We start from the raw sequence: 18071 nt of genomic DNA, 5'->3' as shown, positions 1-18071 counted from the left end.
GGATGGTCCTGGGGTTGTATAAGCTGAGCAAGATAGAGGAAGAAAACCCGTATAAGCAGTACTCCTCCATGGTCTCTGCTTCAGTTCCTACATCCAGGTTCCTGTCTTGGCTTGCCTTCATGCTGGATTGTAACTGTAAGCCAAGCAAACCCCTTCCTCTCCAAGTTGCTTTTGGTCATGGTGTTTATCACAGCAACAGAGAAGTGAACTAGGGCAGATTTTAACACTGGCAAATCTGAGCAGAGGGAATATAGTGCATAAATGTTTTTTGCTTTTTTATATCTTTAGTTTTTCTACAGTAGATGCATACTTCTATAATATTAAAAAGTATTGGATACAGTGTAGATCAATAAGCTAGGCCTGCCTGGTAGTGGAGTTTTGAAAATCTAGTAATGGTGGATATTCATAGACAGAGATCACAGGAGGGCTGTTATCACAGATGTTAAAAACAACAAGCTGGAGAGACAGAGAATCTTATAGGTTCTTAAGAATAAGAGCAAAGTGCCAGACTTCTGGAGTACTGGGAATTACAAACCCACATTTGTGCTTGAATGTGAGGACTGAAGTAGCAATAAGCAAATCATTATACTTGAGGATGGAATCATGACAGGAAGGGCAGTAAAATCCACAGAAAACCACTCAGCGATGTTCTGCAATCACCAACACTGATAGCTGGCTTTCTGTAGAAGTCAGGACACAAGCTTCTGAAATATGACATTCAGAATCATTAAGTGGACTTTTAGCACAGACGACATATTTGTGGAACTGGATGTTAATGGGTGCAGAATGCTAATAGTGTAGGATTTCACACCCTTGTTTACCCAGCATTAAATGGCTGGAGCCAGAAGGAAGCAGTCAATTATCATTGTCTCTAGCAAACATGTAAAGCAGTTCTTCCCATGTGACAAGGCCAGATCCCATTGCCAGGGTCAGAAGGAAAATCCTGACAGCTCACATGGGCATGTGTGCTTCCCAGGAATTGAACTGCTCTTTCTGGTTTAATTCCATCAAGGGCCACAGAGCTGAATGACCATCTCAGCTCCCATCCTTTGTCCTGCTGCTCGCCCTCAGGCCCAGACACTGTGATGCAGATCCTATTTCCCAGCAACTCCAAAGGACACTTTTTAATGCCCCCAGATATCTGAGTTGCTTTTGAGAAGGTTTTTTGGAGGGGTTCCCCCAAAGCTTGGGCTATGATCAACTAAAGATGTGTTCTGTACTTAGAGTGGATGATCAGAAGATATTTGGGGTTCAGGAATCCTTAGGGGACACCCCAAGGGTATGGTAAAATAAATGGCCTGGTCCTAGGCGACTGGGTGAGTCCCTAGGACATGGCCTCTGGAACTGGTTATATCAGCATGTAATCTGAACATTCTTAGAGACAGAACAATTCCTCCCATGGAAGTTTGTGACTAAGAGTTAAGCCTTTCTGAGCTCCTTTCTTGAAATATGCTGCCATTAAAAATAAATGGCTGTATTTATTTTTCTAACAGTAATTCCCAATTTACCATCTTTCAGTTCCCTGGAGTCACATCTCTGTTACAAATGAGAGTTATAAATGATGACATTATATAGATGTAAGCTTTCTGTTTTCAGGTTACTCCTATGTGATTGGAAGAGATGTGTATTGTCTATTGACACTCAGCACCTGGCCTCCTGTGACTTCTGTGGCTAAATAAGCAATTATCATGGGCACAGTATACAATGTCCTTCAGAAAAACATGTGTCTCTGTGTATAAGAATATTACCATGCAGCGAGTTAGTACAGCATATTTAGCACCAGACTCAGAAGGTTATATGGCTGGAATTTATTCTTTTATTTACTTCTTGTGTGGGAGTGTACACATGTGGATGTACACGTGTAGGGGGTACACGGAAGTCTGAGGGCAATGCTAGTTGTCTTCTATCAATCTCTACATTATTATTATTGTTAGTCTTTGAGACAGGGTCTTTAACTGAGCCTGGAACTACTCACCATTGTAGCTAGACCTTTGAGCTCCCATCGTTCACCTCTCTTTGTGCCCCTCTGTGCTGGGCTTTTATGTGGAAACTGAGGATTTGAACTCAGGTCCTCACGCTTACACAGCAAGCCCTTTACCCACTGAGCCACCTCCCCACCCCATGACCAAGTTTTAGGTGAACTGCTGTTAAGTCATCAGGTCTTTAATAAGGGGCTCAGGGGCCTCTCGGTCATCCTCTTTTACCTGAATTTGAAACATTGTGCATATGCCAAGGATTAGTCAAATGGAATAGAGTACAGAGGAGTTACATGGTGGTGGGGGGGGCGGGGTTGTTTTACGTGAAAAACTATACATCTTTCAAAAGAAACTAAGGAGAGTAATGGCTGCTGTTGGGATGTACAAGTCCACTGCACCTCTTAAAGAATGTTAGGACGACTACTGAGCTTGCTGCTCACGGAGAGCAATAAGTGTTGAGGGTCTTTCAAGGGTGCACTCCTAATTTTGCATCCCAGGCTCTAAAGACTTGGTTAATACATCACAGTTCTGCAGGGTAAGTGACCTCTGTCTGTGTGTTGAGAGGATGCCATTTCAAATATTCACAACATACATGATATTTTACATAACTAGGAACACATTGCATATCATTTTATAACTTGCTATTGTCGCTGAATGGTTTCTGCCCCATATATCAACAGATACAGATGAACCACACTCTTTAAAATTATTCCATTATATGGATATTCTATATTATTTCCTACCATTTGATGATTTTGAACTCCTGTTAAGTTTTCCTTTTATACACATGACTACAGCTACATACATGTTTATGTGTGTATATGCTCTTGTGAGTATCTATAGGAGACAGATTCATAAGTATAGAATTGCTAGATAGCATGCATGTTTGAAAAAAAATTTTTTTCAAGACAGGGTTTCTCTGTGTAATAGCCCTGGCTGCCCTGGCACTCACTCTGTAGACCAGACTGGTCTCGAACTCACAGAGATCCGCCTGCCTCTGCCTCCGGAGTGCTGAGATTAAAGAAGTGCATTACCACTGCCCTGCTGCATATTTGAAATTTTAATAGCTATTGCTGAATTGTCCTCCAAGAAGGTTTTGTCATTTTTCCTCCCAAGCACACTGTACATTCCCCCAACACTGTGTCTATCAATCTTTAAAATTTTAGTTAAACTATATAAAAAGGATTGTATCATTTTTTTTGTACCTTTGATACTAGAGAGAGATTGAATATCACTTTAAATATTTACTGACAAAATCTTTTTCTCCCTTTGGGAAAATCTTTGTTCATAGCTAAAAATTTCCCCTAGATTGTTTATATGCTTTTATAGATTTGGAGGAAGTCTTTTATGATAGATATTAATCTTTTGTTGCAAATATTTCTTCTAATAAGACATCTTCTTTTGAATATGATCTTTCTTGCTTCACAAGGATCTTTTAAAAATTCCTGTGTATAAAAGTCTTAAATATATCCTTTGTGCCTCAAAATAGAAATTCCTTTTTTAAATATACTCTGTACATTTCTCATTAGGTTTATTGCCACCTGGACATTACAATCGCTGTTGTTCATTTTTCTGTTAGATGCTATGACTGATTCTTGCTATTCCATGGGCAACATATTGATTGTGGGGCAGTGGTTCTGAATTTAGATGTTTTAATTAGTTCTCTATTAGTTCTAATAGTATTCAGCATTATTAGTTTTTAAAATCTCCTATTTAGAGAAACATTACCAGCCATAAAAATTCTATTTTCATGTATTCTCTTCTAATACTAACACTTTCTGTATGTCTCCCTGTTCAAATTCCATTGCCTACCAGGGTTCTCTCACTCTGCTTGATGCCAGTACTTGCTACTCTGTTTAAAAGGAACAGTTCTAAAAGTATATTACTAATATTAAACTTAGATTTCTGGGAGACAAATTTTTCTTTGAGTTGAGAAGTTCCTTTCACTATCTAAATTGCTAAGACATAGCAGAAATTGAACTTGAATTTAACCAACTTCTTTTCAATTTCCTAAAATGAAATATAATTTAATAAGTAAAAATCCAATGATTCCTGGTCCTATAAAACTTAAATGCCCATATACTCTGCTTCCCAAAGACAGAATAGCCATGTGAAGGGGGTTGCTGATGCCGTTCGAGTTGGTGTTCATGGCAAGGGTGTAGGACTAGAGATAGTGTTTTGGAGTACATCAAAACAAATCACAAATTTACTGTTAACATGGATTCCCTCACCTTGAAATCATCAGGAATGAGGAGTTTTGATGTTCGTAGAAAATTCAAGATATATCTGAACATCTGTCCATCTCTGTCAATAAAATAGTGCTGTTTTAGACTGTCCAAAACAATGGGTTCTGTACCATCAAACAGTCTTCCGATTCTGCGATAAAAAAAAAAAGAGGGAACAGTGAAGACAATTAGATCAATTATTCGGCCACTAAGACTCACAGCTTCAGCTCTGTGTCACTGTCAACAGCAGTTCTTCTACAGATGGCTAACTGTCAGCAGTGGTGGGTCCATACTAGATAAATGACTTAGGATGAGGAACTCAGAATAGTCTCAGGTTTGTTCAAACACGTGCCCGTGTCCCCAGTCTGTCACCTGTAGAGGAAATGCTCCTAACATGGCCATCATGGTAAAGGGCTGTCACTGTGACCGGAGGTCTCCTTGCCTTTCCCCCCGTGTTACTTGTTCTCTGCTACTTGAGAAGTGTTACTTCTCCCATGTGTCTTTAAACCTATTCTACTGAAAAAAAGGGCATTCTGTTTCTAAGAAATGTGTTTAGTGTCTTCCCCAATCGTGAGTCCCAGGCTTTTAAAAAGACAGCAGTAGAGAGTGCTAACACCTACACTAAAAGCAAGTGAGGGCTGGCTAGCAACACTGGAGCACACCAGGGAACAGTATGTTTTCTTTACCAGAGGCACATCTGGCTTTGCATTAATAGTATGGGTGGATGTACTGCCCCATTTTTAAAATACAGTTGTTTTTTTTTTTTTAACTGATCTCATAACTTGACCATCTTGGTTTTTGGAATGTTATTTATTGCTTTAAAGATTATTTTGAAACAACACACCAATAATGTGTTGAAATGTAACAAAGGTCACAGAAAATCAAGAATTCTACCCTTAAACATGACAAATGGTATTTTCCTCTCCTCTGAAATCAGTGGTATGAATTTTCGCTTCAATAAAAGTATTTTAAAGATAAGTCTAAAACACATACCCTATCCAAAGGTGGATCAAAGAAAGCCACAGTGGGGTTGCATTTTTCAAACTCGCTATGTTTTTTTGTTGAACTTTTCGTGAACTAAGCGTTGATTATTTAGGGTGCAGATTATAATCACCCTGGGATTATTTCACTGTGTGTTATTTCTCGTTCCTTTCTCACTGACACATCAATCAAACAGACTGTGTCACTTACATGTAGTCTTTCCAGGACAGCCTGCTGCAGGATGGGAGGGAACAAAACTTGTTTGCCTCTTACTGAAACATCTTACTCCTCACTTAATAACACGATAAACACATGGTTGACAGGGAAAGAAAGGAGGCTATATTAATTAAGCACTTTCCAGGCCTCTTTCACTGTCCTCAGCACTTTCTACATGTAACAAATCCATTATCCTCATCTTAATGATGAAGAAATCGGCTTGAAAATATGAGGAACTGGCCCGACTAGCTAAGTAGCAATGGGGGATTTGGCTGCTGAGAGGGAAGGGGCCTCCTTACCTTCATGGCAATGAAAAGAATTGCCACTGGGCAATGAGAGCTTTTGGTTTAAGAGTTGTTTTTTAATCTATGTCTGTTAAACAAGAACTGTATAATGATTAATTTAGGGGATTGAAATAAACCCGCATCAATGGTCTCATTACTTTATTAAACAGAGATGAAAAGTATTTTACTTCTAATTAAGTCGTTTGCTCCAGTACTCTTGAACACTCACATCCCAGCCTACACCTGGCAGTGCATGGGCACATGGTGAGCCATTAGTGTACATGCACTGAGTGGATACATAAAGGAGCTGCTTGCTCCTGTGTGAGCAGAGTGGCAGAGCAATGTGGCCTGGCCAGTTACTAGCTGTAATCCTGATGCATGCCGTTCTTGTATCTCCATTTCTTTTAATATAATTGTCTCATTTGTTTTCTAAAATAAGCTTTTTCTCCACTCATTGTTAATGAGCAAAAACCCCATAAGTCATACTGAGCTCAAAAGGTACACAGGAACCGAAATATTCCAAGGGAGCCAATGTATATTTCTATTAATTTATTAAACTCCGATATAAAACATCATTGGCTTTTGAACCCTCCAAATCCAGAAATTTTTAATGATGTAAAAGCCAAAACAGTAAATGTGGCATGTAGTCAACCAAAGGTATCGCAGGAACATGAGAAATTACAAAGAGAAGGAAACGGGGGACTCTAGCCAGCCAGTGCAGGCTTGAAAAGCAGCTGGGCCTTAGGCAAGGCATGGGCAGTGAGAGAGTGTCTCCAGGGAGAAACAAGAGGGACTGACTTCCTGGTCAGAAGAGGAAACCCAGCCAGGGCTGCCAGGCCAAGGAGAAGACCCTGAAGCACTGAGGCTCTCATCCTTAATGAAACTCCAGCAATGGTCAAGTCATCTGATGGTGGCCCTGAAACCTTTATTCAGACCTATGGCCATGCTGTATGGAGAGCACCGGGCAAACAGAACCAGAAGGGAATGGGATCACCACTAGGAGGGACCAGGTATAGCAGGAGTGACCCCAAAGAATAGGAACTAGCAAAGCCAGGCTGATGGACATGCTCCCAGAGTTCAGGGGCAAAGAAAGCCATGGACTCAGAAAAATCTCGGCTACTTAGGGCAGAAAGGGCTGTGGAGAAAGAGTCAGGACTGTGGAGAGAATGTGAGAAGACTCTGAAGGGTCCTGGGGCATCAGATACACATTCCTAACCAAGGTGAAGGTCCTCAGGAGAGGCAGGAAGTTCCCTATCCGCGCAGCAAATGTTAGAAGTAAAAAGGGATTGCAGTGCTCCACTTTCCGCCAACGTTAAAAGGATGAGCCTTGTGTAAACAGCAGAAGGGACGGGAAGGAGGAGTCCCCAACTGAGATGTTGTCTCCTGGTGGGCTTTGAGATTGCACAGTGAAAAAGTGTTGTTTGGCTAAGCAAATAAAGGGAGAGATCAACAGGCTGTATTTCTCCTGGACATATGAATGGGGTTACAAATCACACAGCAGTGGTGTGTAAATGCTGCTGCCTGGAAACTATGTGGACTGATTACAGTGTACAGACCTTACAGAACATTCCTGGTTTCCAACTGACCGAAACCAAGCTGGCTCCAGATGATGTATGACTGAGGTTTTCTTTCTCTCCCCACCCCCACCCCTGACTTTTTGTTTTGTTTTGTTTTCAAGACAGGGTTTCTCTGTATAACAGCCCTAGATGTCCTGGCACTTGCTCTGTAGACTAGGCTGGCCTCGAACTTACAGAGATCTATCTGCCTCTGCCTCCCAAGTACTGGGATTAAAGGCATGAGACACCATCGCCTGGCCTTTCTCTCCCTTTTAAAAATATATCTTCACCGAACCCAATGGTAATGCTGAGAAAGACTTCCATTATGTTTTAAAGGCAAATAAGTACTCTAACTAATATTTTATATCTTCCTTAAAAACAAATTTATTCTGGATAATTTCACTCTCCCACCAAAACAGAGTAATAAAATGAATCTCTTATGTGAAGCACCGCTACCCCGGTTTCAAAATCCCTGAATTCTTAACTAATCTTGTTTTATGTGCTCCTTCACGCCTCACTGCCCATTCCAGGAGTTTTGAAGTAAAATCTCAAACGTCACATCATTTTAGCTGAACATTTCATTAATTACTAGCAGTATAAAGGCCACTAAAATCAGAAGTCAATAATGTTGAATATTAGTCTTCCTTGGCGCTTTCGCGCATGAACATTGTTGCTTATTGCTCAGGGGAGAGCCTGCTGTGGGAACCAGGCTCCTTTCTCTGCGTGGAAAGCTGGTCTGGTTTCCTGCTATAATGGGATCCCCATTTACCTGGCATAGTTGTGGTTGACACAGTGTGCATATGAATATGAAAGGGCTAAAATCTGATTTACCTGGCTCTGCATGAATCAGTCCTTAAAACTGCATTCTTCTGTATTCATTCAGATCTGAGTCAGTTTCTGAAGAATTTCCCTTCCCTCCGTTCTTGTGTAATCACTTAGCTATTCATTCAGTATCCACTGAGCCTGACTCTACCAGTAACGGGTGTGGGTATGTCAAAAAAGACACAGTCCTTGCTTTTGTGGAATTTAATAGTCTATGTGGCTAGAAGCACAGGCCAACTGCACCATGGCTGAGTGAATCATTATCGTCGGGTGGAAGTAGCGATAAAAAGGACGGACACCTAACTCATTAAACACAACTGCAGCTATCAGGGAAGAAAGAAAGGCTCACTGGAGTGAAGAAGAGCAGGTCAGAGTACAGGGCAAGGAGGTCAGAGTAGGAGAGGGCACAGGACATTCAGAGACAGGTTTGAGCTGGAAAAGCCTTCCCACGTCACCGCCATGTTGAATCAGGTTGACAGAAAAGTGGGCTGAAGCAGCAGAAGGTATACAGTGAAGCCCCTGGCACATCGGCAATGGAAAGGAGATTTGCTCTGAGGGTGATAGGAATGGAGGGCACGTTGTTCTCTTGGGAGTCTCAAGAGAAAGAGCAAATTTAGAAAAGAGACAAAAGAGAGACACCATATTGGAAGCCCCATCTCCTCACAGCCATGGCTCACTCAAACCCAGTCTCCTGTGTTCCCTTTCCCCCATGTCATGTGCATGGTGATGTGGTTCTTGGCCCTGGCTGATGAGGTAAATCCATGGGGAGCCTTGAAAAACCACTCACCTCAGAGTCCCCAGTTATTCTGAGGCAGATGGGAATAAGGCATAAACAGCTGCAGTTTTAAAAAGCTTTCCAAGTTTGTGTGTTCAACCTCGGCTCCCAAGTGCTGGGGTAAAGGTACGTGCTACTACTCCCACGGTGGGCAACCACGGATTTTTGATGGCCCTTCCTTCTCCCATCTCCCGAATGCCAGGATTACAGGTGTGCACACCACAGCTGGTCTCACCTAGCTGAGAACTGGTGTAAAGGAGGAGGGGTTAAGAGACTAGAGAGCAGCCACATCCACCTGCAGTGTTTCCCTTACTCATCTGGTCACCTTAAACTGTAACAGCACTCACGCAAATAGCCAACCACACTTTCAAACATGAAACACACGGCGCCATTCAGCCTCTTGTTTTATAAATGTAGCAATAATGATAAGTATACCCTCCCAGAGACACATTTGGCTAGACACAGAGTTTCTCTAAATCCCCTGTGTTGGCCAGCAGAGACAGGGACACTCCAGCTCCAGAAGGTAACTAAAAGGCTAGTTACTAGGAGTGGGTACCCTTGCTCAATGACCTGGATGTCCTAAGAGGCCTATGTGTTCCTCTAAAATCAGGGACAAGACAAGGCTGTCCACTCTCTCCATACCTCTTCAATATTGTCTTTGAAGTTCTAGCTAGAGCAATAAGACAACAAAAGGAGATCAAGGGAATACAAATCAGAAAGGAAGAAGTCAAACTCTCACTATTTGCAGATGATATGATAGTCTACATTAGTGACCCGAAAAACTCAACCAGGGAACTCCTACAGCTGATAAACAAACACCTTCAGCAAAGTGGCAGGATACAAGATTAACTCAAAAAAATCTGTAGCCCTACTATATACTGATGACACATTGGTGGAGAAAGAAATCAGAGAAGCATCATCCTTTACAATTGTCACAAACAACATAAAATACCTTGGGGTAACACTAACCAAAAAAGTGAAAGACCTGTACCATAAGAATTTTGACTCCTTAAAGAAAGAAATTAAAGAAGATACCAGAAAATGGAAAGATCTCCCATGCTCTTGGATATAGGTAGAATCAACATAGTAAAAATGGCAATCTTGCCAAAAGCAATCTACAGATTCAATGCAATTTCCATCAAAATCCCAACACAATTCTTCACAGACCTTGAAAAAGAGCAATTCTCAACTTTATATGGAGAAACAAAAGACCCAGGATAGCCAAAACAACCCTGTACAATACAGGAAACTTCTGGAGGCATCACCATCCCTGACTTCAAGATCTATTACAGAGCTATAGTACTGAAAACAGCTTGGTATTGGCACAAAAATAGACAGGCAGACCAATGGAATAGAATTGAAAACCCTGATATTAACCCACACATCTATGAACACCTGATTTTTGACAAACAATCCAGATATATACACTGGAACAAAGAAAACATCTTCAACAAATGGTGCTGGCATTTGTTGGATGCAGACATGTAGAACACTACAGATAGACCCAAGCCTTTCGCCATGCACAAAACTTAAATCAAAATAAATCAAAGATTTCAACATAAACCCTGCCACACTGAACCTATTTAGAGGATAAAATGGGAAATACCCTTGAATTAATTGGTACAGGAGACTGCTTCCTGAACACTACACCAGTAGCATAGACACTGAGGTCAACAATTGATAAATGGGACCTCCTGAAACTGAGAAGCTTCTGTAAGGCAAAGGACACAGTCAGCAAGACAAAACGGCAGTCTACAGATTGGGAAAAGATATTTACCCACCCCACATCTGACAGAGGGCTGATCTCCAAAATATACAAAGAACTCAAGAAGCTAGTCTCCAAAACACCAAACAATCCAATTAAAAAGTGGGGTACAGAACTAAATAGACAATTCTCAACAGAGGAATCTAAAATGGCTGAAAGACACATAAGAAAGTGTTCAACATCCTTAGCCATCAGGGAAATGCAAATCAAAACAACTCTGAGATACCATCTTACTCCTGTCAGAATGGCCAAAATCAAAAACACCAATGACAGTTTATGCTGGAGAGGATGTGGAGAAAGGGGAACACTTCTCCACTGCTGGTGGGAGTGCCAACTTGTACAGCCACTTTGGAAATCAGTATGGCGACTCCTCAAGAAAATGGGAATCAGTCTACCACAAGATCCAGCAATTCCACTCCTAGGCATATACCCAAAAGAAGCACATTCATACAACAAGGACATCTGTTCAACCATGTTCATAGCAGCACTATTTGTAATAGCCAGAAACTGGAAGCAGCCTAGATGCCCCTCAACCGAAGAATGGATAGAGAAAATGTGGTACATTTATACAATGGAGTACTACTCAGCGGGAAAAAAAAACAATGGAATCTTGAAATTTGCAGGAAAATGGATGGAACTAGAAGAAACCATTCTGAGCGAGGTAACCTAATCACAAAAAGACAAACATGATATGTACTCACTCATATGTAGATTTTAGACATAGAGTAAAGGATTACCAGCCTACAATCCACACTGCCAGAGAAGCTAGGAAACAAGGACCCTAAAAGAGACAAACATTGTCCCCTGGAGAAGGGGAAAGGGTCACCATCCCCTGAGCAAATTGAGAACATGGGAAGAGGGGGGAGGGAGCTATGAGAATGAGAAGGGAAGAAGAGGAGGGATGCAGAGGTCATGAGGGAACAGAAAGGCTGAGTCAGGGGAAGAATAGAAGAAAACAAGAATGGAGATACCATAATAGAGGGAGACATTTTAGGTTTACAGAGAAATCAGGCACTAGGGAAATGTCTGCAGATCTACAAAGATGACACCAGCTAACGATCTAAGCAACAGAGGAGAGGCTATCTTAAATGCCCTCCCCGGATAATGAGATTGATGACTGACTTATATGCCACCCCATAGCCCTCATCCAGCAGCTGGTGGAAGTAGTAGCCGACACCCACAACTTATCACTGAACTGAACTGGAATCCAGATGCAGAGACGGACGAGTGAAGAACAAAGGGGTCCAGACCAGGCTGGTGAAACTCACAGAAACAGCTGACCTGAACATGGGGGGACTCTTGCTCCCCAGACTGATTGCTGGAATACCAGCATGGGACTGATCCAGACCCCAGGAACATGGGTTTCAGTGAGAAAACCTCAGAAGTCTACGGGACCTCCTGTAGTTGTTCAGTACTTATCCCTAGCATAGGTGTGGACTTTGGGAGCCCATTCCACATAGAGGAAAACTCCCTGAGCCAAGACACACAGGGGTGGGCCTAGGCCCTATCCCAAAGGATATGATAGACTCTGGTGGAACCCTATGGAAGGCCTCACCATCCAGGGGGAGCAGAAAGGATATGTGATAGGTAGGTTTTTAGTTGGGAGGGTAGTGGGGGCGGACGGGAGGGAGAAGGGAACTGGGGTTGTCATGTAAAACAATCTTGTTCCTAATTCAAATAAAAAAATCTGAAAAAAAGGCATATTGTGGTCCATCTTACAATGATACCCACACTGGCCTTAGCTTCTTGTATTGCAGGTAAGGAAACCAGCTCAGATATTAAGTCACTTGGCCAAAGGTACCATATTTAAATGATGGATCTCAGATGACAACTTTGGTTTGGTTTTTCTTGATCACTAGATAGAGTGCCTCTTCATTTATGAAAAAAAACAAAAACAAAAACAAAAAAACCACCACCAACAACAAAACAGCTTTTTTTTTTTTTTTTTTTTTTTTTTTTTTTTTTTTTAGGAAATGCACGATTGTAACAGTTTGACAAAGCTTGATAATCCAAGATAATTTGTTATCTGGTAATTATTGGGTAGGGGAAATAATTTACTTGATAGCTGGAATAGAAAAAGCCTAGGATCTGGGGCTTCTAGTCAAGGTCGGTGAAAGAAATGGTGCACGATGAAGCCGCCACAACCTATCACACCAAACCAAAATGAAACACACCCAGACTTCTGAGGTTACTGTCAATACAGCTGGTGAGTGTGAGGGACGGAGTATACGTAAGGATGTGAACTGAGGATTTGCAGAGCAGTGAAAATGCTGGGGAGAGGAGCACACAGCCGACTCATGACCCCACCCACTCTGTCTCTACTATCCCCGGATACACGGTGTCCTCACACTGAATCTGGAACACTCCTATGGGATTTACAGCTTCACAGCTGTGGAAACTCAAGCAGGGGAGGTTCCCATGCCTTCCGCCTCCAGTTCTTCACACCCTATACTTCCCACAATGCTTGGTAGACACGTGGTCATATCCTGTTTCCAGACGTGGAACTGGACACTTGCTCTGTTACATAGGGACAAATGGAATAACCTTCCCAGTTCTCCTAACTTCAACTGCCGTGGTAACTAGAGGGAGTGATTATCTGCAGCTTCTGTAAGACAGACTTGAACAGGGAAGATGAGAAAAAACCTGAGGAATGAAATGCTAAGACTGACCTAGAAGCAAGGGGGAGAAAAGGGGAGAAGGTGGTCGTGGTAGGCCTTTGTACCCATGCTGGAACTTTTTGCCAATAAATGTCCCCACCTTTCTGTTCTAAGGTAAACATGGCTTGTACTTGGAAGAAAGACTGTTTAATTTCTTGTCCAGATTTTTTTTTTCTGGCTACCAAATTCAGAGGCAACTACCAAATGATCTCTTTAGCGTTGGGAGATATTTTTAAGTTATAAGTCGTATCTATTAGTTGAAAATTGGGAAAGTGTAAACGGTAGAAATTTAGCTGAAGAGAAAATCTTTCATGAGTCTACACACACATACCCCACCAAAGGCACATGTGTTGCAGGCTTGGTCCACACTGGTGATGTCCCATTCCAAAGTAACTGGGTGGATGGGGTGCTAACTTCATCACCATACTAATGAGTTCACAGCCAAATGGGCTGTTAGAAGAGGGACCTAGATGGAGGAAACAGGTCACTGGGGATGTGGCTTTGAAGTGGTGTATTCTCCCTAGGCCTTTCCTCTTCCTTCTCTGCCTCCTGGGTATCATGAGGGGACCAGGTTTGTTCCATCACATGACCCTCACTATGTTTCTGTGTCTCTCCTCATTCTAAAAACAATAGAGCCAGCTACTGTAAGCAAGTCTTTCATCCTGAGATGCTATGTCAGGCACTTCCTGTCAGGCAAGCGAAGCTGACCGGACAAACGACATGCAGCTTTACATATTTTTATGTTTTCTATTTTGGCTTCCCCACCAAATTTCTCCCCTAATATTGGAAATCTAAGTTGTCTGGCAAACAGGGTAGAGGACTGGGTACTTGGGTGTTCATGCACAGTTATGTATGTGTTATAGGTATAGGGAGAACTGTCACCACAGGGTTAGCTGGTCTCAGAACCTCAGGGAGATAAGCACATATGGGCAGAGGTGACTCGTCATTAGAGGGTTCCTTCTTCTCTTTTCTGCTGAGATTACAGAGGAAGGACAGAGGGAATAAATGAAGAGAAACGGTACATTAATAATTAAATTTAAAACTAGTGTTAGATTGATTGAGGTACTTTACGATACCGTCTCTGTCATCATGGACTGTATTTCCTGAAACCGTGAACAGAAATAAGGAAGGAGAAAAAACCCTGAATGATCATAAACAACATTTAATTTTAAACACATAAGATGGAGTTTATGACCATCCAGGGTTCTGTAATAATTCTTTAATGTTTCCAGTCTTGGCAAATTTCATATTTCATGACTGTAGATAAAAAATGATTTAGATCTTGTTATAGAAATGGGTAGAAGTAATTCACAAGAAGAAAGAAAATAATTTCTTAAGTAAAAACCAAAGCAAATTGTATCCACTTAGGGGAAGCTGTGCTTCCAGCACCTGTTCCCTAGGGCAGCATCATTTTCTGTGATTTATGGAGCTGGAGACAGTAGGGGAGAGAGAAAGACACGTTTCAAATGTAAACAACAGTGTGTGCAGTGCTAACACTGCACAGTTTGGAGAATCAGTTTGGAGAATCAGTCCTGATACTGATGGCTCACGGTAGGCCAAGGCCACTGAGACACGACTACAGGGATTGTCTCATGCCTTTATTATTGTTGCTATGTGTGTCTGTGTTCACGTGCACACACATGTGCCGAAAGTGTCCTCCTTTGCAAAGTGGGAGTAATAGTACAAAGCCAATGCTGGGAGTCTTTCTCAGTTGCTCCCTACCTCACTTTTTGAGACAGGGTCTCTCTCGGAACCTTGAGTTCACGGACTCAGCAGGCTTGTGAGCAGGCTCCAGGCACCTACCTGCCTTTACTTCCCAGTGCTAGGATGACTAGGGGGCGCCACCACACTGGGTTTTGTATGAGGGTCAGGGTCTAAATTCAGGTCCACAACAGGTACTTTACCCACTAAGCCATCCCCCAGCCCTTCAGCTTGAGTTTTGATTTAACTAGAGAAATGGGTCCTATCAGACAGTGGATTCTCCTAAGGAACACAAGGACACTCAATTAACATTCACTGTTCTCTTGGGGCACATGGTACCAAGTCTACCTGGCTTTGAGGCTCCCGACTTTGCAGGCGAGGACACTGCAGCAAGCTGATAAATAATGACGTCAGAACTCCCACAGGCAGCTGGACTACAGTGCCTGGCATGGACCTGCTCCTTTACCGCCCACAGGTTGTTCTATCTCTCCGTAAAGCACTATGCCCTCCCGCCACAGATTCAGTAACTGCTGGCAGATGTTTTCCTGGAGAAAAGTGCTGTGCCCCCAATCAGAATTCTTCAAATCTAAAGGAGCAGGCTGAACTGGACAAAAAGAATTAAGATCACCTGCATGTACTCCCGGTTCAAGCAAATGTCTGTTTTTAAATGGTTTTAGAATGGATGGCCGTTTTTCTAAGCTGAGCCCAGGATGGAATCATCATGCCTGTTCCTAGAGCCCAGTTGGATATTTTCAGCAAGCACAGGCTCTTTAGGTTTTTGTCTTGCTTTCTGTGTGAGCAGGCAAGCATGAACATGAGCACACGAGCCTGCCTCCGAAGCCACGCCCTTCCTCCTCCCAACAGTCAGTTCTATATTTAGAGGTATTTTTGACACACTCCTTAGGCTTTTCTCTTGATTTAAGAACTCTAGAATGTTTTCCATTTTCCAGTAATAATCACTATTCAGAAGGGGAAATGCTATAATAGCTAACATTTATTGAGAGTGTGTTCAACACTCTGCTGAAAATTTTTACAGATTATCTGCTTGAATTCTCACTACAGTAATACTAAGTATAAAAATGCCTAGTACAGGGAACACTTTGATTGTAGCAGTGACGAAACTGGATTGTAGTGCCATCAAGTAGCCTGCTGAGGACGCTGAGCTAGTGGGGTTTGCTTTCCTAAGGGTGAGGGCCAGTCTATCTTTGAACTGTCCCAAGTCCCTCCACTGCCCAAATCATTCAAGCACACACTAAAATGTCAAGCCAGGGATGCAGATCCATGGTTGAGTCCTTGTTCAGTGTATGCAAGGACCGGGGTTCAAAACACACAAACGACAAAAGCAGAAGCTTAGGTCTATAGTAGTATCCCAAGTCTGCCCACCTGTCTCAGAGCTCAGCTCCTTGCCCTTTCCTTCCTGACATCTTGTGGTTGTGGTTTGTTCTCCCTCCCTCCCTCCCTCCCTCCCTCCCTCCCTCCCTCCCTCCCTCCTCCCTCCCTCCCTCCCTCCCTCCCTCCCTCTCTCCCTTTCTCTCCCTCTCTCCCTTCCTTTCTTGGATTCTTCATCTCTTTCCCTTTCTTTCTCTGCTCTTTCTTATGGTGTCAAATCCCCAGATCCAGCATGTACTGTGTGCTAGCCAAGCACTCTACCTCCAAACTTCATCCCCAGGCCTTCACATTTCTTGTAACACGAAACACTTGTGTGTGTTCTTAGTGAATCTGAGTTGTGCTTGATTTCTACCCCTACCTTGTTCCCGGGCTCCTTTGTCATGACAAACCTGATTGTCAGATTACAGAATGTGATACATGCCTTCCCACATGTCTAGCAAATCCCCGAGTCTGTCCCGTGGGACTGCTGCTCGCAGATGGCCCCTCTCTCCTCATACTTTGTGACCATCAGTGAGGACAGGCTGGGGAGTGGAGTGTGTCCACACTTCCTTTGTTGTTTCACCAGCCCAGACGGTTGGAAATCACTTACAATATGCCACAGTCATTGCTTCACATAAACGCGCATCGTATTGATCATACAAGGGGACGATGGCCAAGCCAGCATTTCTATTTTCAACTTGACAGTTTTCCCCACTTGTGATCATGCCAGCAAAACAGTGGCTCATAATGAAAGTATTTAAATCTTTTGCTTAGTATGTTTAAGTGAAAAGTCTAGAAGCTTAACAGAGTTTAATGAAAAGAACACAAAATTACCAAGAGAACGGGCCAATGCTTTTCTAATATCTTGCGGACGATGGACAGAATAGCTGAATCCACCCTGACTCCATTTGTACTGCTTTCTTACTCCCAATGTTCAGAGACACCAATGCACACACCCACCATATGCATAAATACCACACATGTACACAAATGCATACACATGCATACATGTCACACATACACAAACATATACACAACACACATTTATACAAATTTATACACATACCATATGCATAAATACTTCACACATACAAAAATACATGCACATTCACATGCATGCATGCCACAACACATATGCAAATGTACATACCATATGCATAAATACTATACAAATAAAAATGCATATATATGGACATACATACATGCCATATACAAATGCACATATATATGTATACACAAGTGTACACGTTTACATGCATGCATGCCACACACATACACTATTGCTCACGTAGACATGCATACATGCCACACACATATACAAATCCACTCATATAGACAAATGCTCATACACACACAAACACTCTCACACACACAGGTACACTGTCTCCGTTAGGGTTAGTACTGCTGTGATGAAACATCAAGACCAAAGCAACATGGGGGGGAAAAGATTTATTTGGCTTACACTTCGTCATCACAGGAAGTCAGGACAGGAACTCAAAAAGGGCATGAACCAGGAGGCAGGAACTAATGCAGAGGGCATGGGGGAATGCTGCTTACTGGCTTGCTTCCTGTGGCTTGCTCAGCCAGGTTCCCTATAGGAACCCAGGACCACCAGCTCAGAGATGGCACCACCCACAGTGGGCTGAGCCCTCTCTTACTGATTAAGAAAATGCCTACAGCTGGGTCTTTTGGAGGCATTTTCTCAATTGAGCTTCCCTAGCTTGTATCAAATGGACATAGTGGAC

At 42.5% G+C, this 18071-nt stretch overlaps 1 protein-coding gene across 2 annotated transcripts in view; it reads right to left on the bottom strand.

Annotated features, from left to right (window-relative positions):
• The window catches only part of Kctd1 (potassium channel tetramerization domain containing 1), a 106832-nt gene that overhangs the window by 16847 nt on the left and 71914 nt on the right, over positions 1 to 18071 (bottom strand). For both annotated transcript variants that reach the window (XM_027404373.2, XM_027404372.2), the window contains exon 3: positions 4208 to 4352. In XM_027404373.2, the coding sequence (XP_027260174.1) occupies positions 4208 to 4352 (145 nt within the window). The remainder of the gene's footprint in view (positions 1 to 4207; positions 4353 to 18071) is intronic.

Source organism: Cricetulus griseus, chromosome 2, assembly GCF_003668045.3.
Source record: "Cricetulus griseus strain 17A/GY chromosome 2, alternate assembly CriGri-PICRH-1.0, whole genome shotgun sequence".
NCBI lineage: Eukaryota > Metazoa > Chordata > Mammalia > Rodentia > Cricetidae > Cricetulus > Cricetulus griseus.
Note: the sequence above shows the minus strand (reverse complement) of the source record. Positions and strands in the feature narration are given on the sequence as shown.